The following is a 5,975-nucleotide window of genomic DNA, read 5'->3' as shown; positions in this document are numbered from 1 at the left end:
GACTTAATTTGTTTCCAACCCAATCAAACCTGTATCAATCGAAATCGGATTTAACCCACCCTGATTACAACTAGCCCCGGTTATGACCTAATTCGATTTGAAATTGTATGAGTAATAACAGCTAACTTTTAAAATCAACCGCCAGTAAAATTAATAAATTAACCTATTTAACCAAACTCATGATTGTGCTCCACCCGACCCAAAACCAAACCGTCAAACCATAAAACTCAAGTTGTACAAGCAACGTTCACATTTTTTTGTATGAAAAAACCACACATACTCCATACACTAATAACTACCACTATCATGTTTGTCCTACATACTATACGTTGCTTTTAAAACCCATTTAATTTCTGTTATCCTTTTCCCCTTCAAAGTGTAAAACCACCAAAAAGAGATACACTTTATGACTTTTCCTAACTCCCTAATACACGAATGGGTGTAATATTCCATGGTATCAAAAATTTTACCAATTAATTTTATTTTTTTTAGTTTTGTTTTTTTTCATGTTAAGTTAGGCCATTAATTTCTATAAATACCCCCTTACTCCTCCTCCAAATTTCTCACCTCTAAACATAAACACAAAGAGTTTTTGCTGTTTTTGAAACCAAAAAAACAGTTTTTTTTTAAAACCTTCTGTGCTATTTCCCATGGGTTCCCAAGCTCCAATGGTTGATATCATGGTCGTTTTCGATTTCGATAAAACCATTGTTGATTGTGATACTGATAATTGGGTTATAGACAATCTTGGTTTCACTGAAATGTTCGAAAAGCTTCTTCCTACCATGCCTTGGAACACTCTTATGGTCTCTTTTTTTTCTCTGTTTCCTCTGTTTTTTTTTTCTCTGTTTTTATTATGATATTTATTTATTTATATATTTATTTATAATAATGTAGAAATAATTACTCACTTTTTAACTCAAAATCTCCTTGTTATAATTAATAATAAATAAATGCACTAATAAAAATAAAATATAAGGACTTTCCTATACAACTGATCCAGTACATGTTGCATAATTGGAGATTTATGGACTATAAACTTGTGAAAAAACCCCAGAAAAAAAAAAAAATTGTTACTATTATTTGTCATGAAAGAAGCATTAAAAATGCAGTCACAAAACCCGAAAAAATGGTGTAATTAATTGTTCATTATCTTACACATTTTTTTGTACTAATAAGCTGATCCTAAGCTTACTTCTTCTCAAAATTAAAAAAAAAAATATTACGAGTAATTATGAATTTTAATACTAAAAATTTAGATTTTATTTGTGAATGACAGGATTTGATGATGAAGACGATGCATGAGAAAGGAGTGACAAAGGAAGATATAGTAGAGGTCTTAAACAGAACTCCTATGCATGATCGTATCATTCCCGCCATTAAATCTGCTTATGATGCTGGGTATTTTTCTTGCTTTTTTTTCCTCTATTAATGGATGTATGGTCAGCAATCATTTACAACATGATATTTTCATTTTTACCTAGTACAAACACTACAAAGTAACTTTTTTTAAAAAAAAGATGAGTAAAAAGTTTATTTGCGTTTTTTTGTGTCCTAGTAAAATTTCATATGACTATATAATTATTTACGCTCGAAAAATAGATTAATAATTAACAAGGAAAAATAGGCTAATAATTAACAAGGAAAAATAGTATTAATAATTAACAAGGAATTAATATGAAAGTACCTATTTTATAAACTGTAAATTTTTTATGTTGTGACAAATTAAATTTCATGTTATGTGATCAAATTGTGCCACAAAAAAACCTACTTGGCTAAAATAATTTTTTTCACTAAAACATCTATCAATTAGAAGATAGAGTAATAAAAGTTCGGAGAACTCAAAATATTGGTACAACGAAATTTTACGATTGTAAATTATTTGATCTTATACTTCAAAACCGTTACTACACATTTTTTTACGAGTAATTATATGCTTTAAACAAAATGAGAAGAATAATTTATTGGGTAAAGAACTCTTAATTTCGTGATTTATAGTTAAAAGTACTTTGTATTACATATATGTAAAATAATATTTGATAAATTTCAATACTATTGTTGGAAGTACATACAAAATACTCCATATATAATAATATTAAAGCATACACTGTGTTTTTTGCACCTGTGGTGTCATAAAAATAATTCACTCATTTAATAGCTAAAGTTACTAAATAGAAAGAGTGGTAATTTGAAATTGCTCCCAACATGTGAAAACTGAAAAGAAGAATGGAAATGATAAACCTTGGAATGAAAGTTAGGGTTATAAAATAAAATATAGTGCAAGTTTAATTGTTGAGTTCGTTATTGTAAACATTTTGAGGTTGGGAATTTCTGGGATTAAAAAAAAAAAAAAAAAAAAAAAAAAAAAAAAAAAAAAAAAAAAACCGCAAATTAGAAGTTTCTTCTCAAGGTTATACCAAAAAACCTTGTCCAAGTGTATGTCCTCCCAAATTTGAAAGCGTGCTATGTTAGACTAGTAAATTATTATCTGAAAATGAAAAAAAGAAAAGAAAAAAGAGACTAATAAATTATTAATTATTATTTGAAGAAACAATCAATTTAAAAATTACTACTCACGCCCTTTTATATTCATATTTATTATACGAAAAACATGGAGTGCATATTAAAAAAATATTTTTGTACCGTTACAATTATTATTTCTATTAAAACCTTGTTTTATCCACCTTAATTATGATAAAGGTAATAATTTTTACGATTTTAAAATATATTTAATTTTACCAATTAAAACTGATTTTTACTAATTAAATCTATTTATTTTACCTACTTAAACTTGTTTTAAATGAATTTTTCCGTAAATAGTCATGTAGATCAAACTTTCTAATTATCACGGACAAAAACAATTATATATCGAATCTTTATATTTTTTTTATCAATTAAATATTTTTACTGATTAAAATTGAATTTTTAATGAATACCGTTTTGGTAACAAGATTCAATTTGCAGTATTGAGGTTTCTAGAAGTATAAATGAATTGACCTATGTGGGACTTGTGATATTTCAGGTGTGATTTGAGGATACTAAGTGATGCAAACAGATTCTTTATAGAAACAATATTGGATCATCATGGAATCAAGGATTATTTTACTGAGATCCACACTAATCCTGGTTATGTGGATGAAAATGGAAGAGTTAGAATATTTCCTCACCATGATTTCACTACTGCTCCTCATAACTGTGACAACATTCTTTGTCCTCCTAACATGTGTAAGGTATATATTTTCTTACATAGTAAAATTGTCAATTTTTTTCAATTTTATCCATGTACTGTGCTTTAGGATAAGATTTATTTATTTTGACATGTGTTTCACAGTGAAGAAAGTAAATAAGATTACCCTTATATCTAATTTTGACAATTTTATTCACACATACATACATTTGGTCATCATTTATAGTTTAATTATAGGAAAAATCATAAGCATGGGTGATTTTGTAATATTAATCTCGATCCCTTTTATTTTTTTACAAAAATAATAAAATTAAAAAATCCATCTCAATATCTACTTTTAATACGAATCTTTCTCTAAAAAGTTCTCTTGTTTTGATCTTATGATGGGACGTTTATATATTGGAAAAAAAATTTAAATACAAAAGGAATAACTTTTATATTTTATACATATTAAAAAATTTATTGGACAAATTTATATTTTGACTAACAAATTGATTATTACTCCGTATTTAATTTGATGAGGCACGTGGAAAAAATATTGATAAAAGGAAATAACTTTTATGTATTTATACATATTAAAAAAAAAATTATTGAATAAATTTATATTTTGACTAACGAATTGATTATTATTTGATTTGATGAGGCACAAGGTAAAAAGAATTGATAAATTTGGACCTTGCAAAGAAATAAAATATTTAATACTGTAGTAAAAAGATTAAGTATTTTGAGGAAAGAAAAATACTTTAAAGGAAAATTTTAATTATTTTTCTACACATTTAGTAAATAATAATAATAAAAAAAAAATTAAAAAAAAATTAACCACAAAAATCTGTAGTCTGTACTACATAGAGATAAAATTGTGTAAGAAGTAATCAGATGAATTGGGCCTAAGCCCTATGTAGTCGATTATGAGAGGAAGAGAAGGACGGCCCCATCCACATTCTCCTGACTCCTTTCACATTTTAGACCATCATGTGCTCTAGCATTAGAGGGCCAACCCCCTTTTTAAAGTACTTTTGTTTTGTTCTTGCTAATTTAACTTTTTTAGATTATTAATATGAAAACAAATAAATAACAAATTTAATTATATAATTACAAATCAATTTCCTAGAGAAAATTTTGGCCTCATAAAAATAAAATAAAATAAAAAACACTAGGGGTAATAATTAAAGGTTTGGCCTCGATATCATGATTCTAATACAAGAAATCAGAAAAGGTTGTTTCTACTTTTTTGTTTTCAGTTTACAAAATTATCATGATTCTAATAAATTTGACCATTTTTTGATTAATTATATGACATATGTTATATGATTTTAAAAAACAAAAGACCAAAAAATAGAAAAACTACGGCAATACCAATCGGACCCAAAAGTTTTTGAACTATAACAAATGAAGAATAATTAGTGTTGTTGATTTTGTAGTCTATACCATATATATAATAATAATTGATATTTTTGTATGATTATGTTATTTGTGTCTAAAATTCATCCACGATCACATAAAACAAATGTATTACTTTATAAATATGAGGCATAAATAATATTTATGTCTAAGTAATAAAACTAAAGAATAGTAGAATGAATGAAGGTAGACAAAATATGTCACTATCAAAATAAGCTAGGTTACAAAGGGTATGAAAGATATTTCCAAAAAAAATGGAAAGGTACATTAATCATTTATCATTTAGTGGAAGAAATAATTTATCTTCTTTATAATTTTCTTTTTAAATCCACTAATAATATGATTTCTTCTACTAAACAACAGGGTGTAGTGATGAAACAGCTATTAGCTAATGAAGGGGACAACACATTCATCTATTTAGGTGATGGAAATGGAGATCATTGTCCTAGCTTAAAGCTAAGAGAAGGTGATTGTTGCATGCCTAGGAAAAACTACCCACTTTGGGGTGTAATTTCAAGTAACCCTAACCTCATCAATGCTAAGATCCATGGATGGTCCGACGGGGGCGATCTCGAACGTGTCCTACTCTCCCTCATCCATGACTTGTTATCTAATAAGCAAGAGAAGAAAGGTGGACATCAAAGCTTGGCTAAGGTTGATTTCAAGCTTAAGAATAACGTGCCAAGGCCTTCACGTGAAGTTCTACCACCAGCACTTTCAGTGTCTCAGTAATAACGATATTGACTAATAAAACTACCTCCGTCAAAATTTAATTGTCACATGTTATTTTATATTGTGTTATCATCTGACAATTATTTCTAGACAGAGGAAATATCTAGATATAGTATCGTGGTTACCATTATCCCGTCAAAATTATGTTTGAAAAAAATGGTGATTCGAACCCCCCACATAGCCTGCCTATCATATGTTACGAAACTATGAGTGAGCTTAGGATGTGGTCGTATGAAGTATATATAAGCTTTGAGTTTGAGCTAATTTTTTTTAGCCAAATTAAGCTAAATTAGGCATCATAATAGTGTGTACTTTATTGTAATCTCTATATGAAGTAAAGGCAAAATAGCCATTTCTATTTACATAATGTGACTATGTGAGTGCTTCTTCCTTTTTTTTTTTTTTTTTTTTTTTTTTTTTTTTTTTTTTTTGAGACATCATCCTTTATTATCTAATCATCTAACACGAATGGGTCATTGTACTATTATACCAATTATGATCTAAGATATTGTCACTTTCAATGAGCATTTTAAGTTAAAATAAAATTAATCCGAAGTTGTTTATTTAATTTTATAAATAATCAAGCTAAATTTGAACTACACTTCAAATTTCCTAACTCCATTATTTAAACTTCTTCATCATCACTTTAATAGCT

The 5,975-nt window shown here is 27.3% G+C and overlaps 1 protein-coding gene across 1 annotated transcript; it reads left to right on the top strand.

Annotated features, from left to right (window-relative positions):
- The first annotated feature begins 560 nt into the window (after nucleotides 1–560).
- Nucleotides 561–5,681, top strand: LOC145558610 (inorganic pyrophosphatase 2-like). Its single transcript, XM_081619901.1, has 4 exons — nucleotides 561–806; nucleotides 1,280–1,401; nucleotides 3,023–3,230; nucleotides 4,952–5,681. Exons 1-4 carry the CDS (start codon nucleotides 651–653, stop codon nucleotides 5,318–5,320), a joined length of 855 nt encoding a protein of 284 aa, XP_081476027.1. The 5' UTR covers nucleotides 561–650; the 3' UTR covers nucleotides 5,321–5,681.
- Nucleotides 5,682–5,975: the final 294 nt, after the last annotated feature.

Source organism: Chenopodium album, chromosome 9, assembly GCF_948465745.1.
Source record: "Chenopodium album chromosome 9, dcCheAlbu1.1, whole genome shotgun sequence".
NCBI classification, from domain to species: domain Eukaryota; kingdom Viridiplantae; phylum Streptophyta; class Magnoliopsida; order Caryophyllales; family Amaranthaceae; genus Chenopodium; species Chenopodium album.
This window is presented reverse-complemented; position numbering and strand designations above follow the sequence as displayed.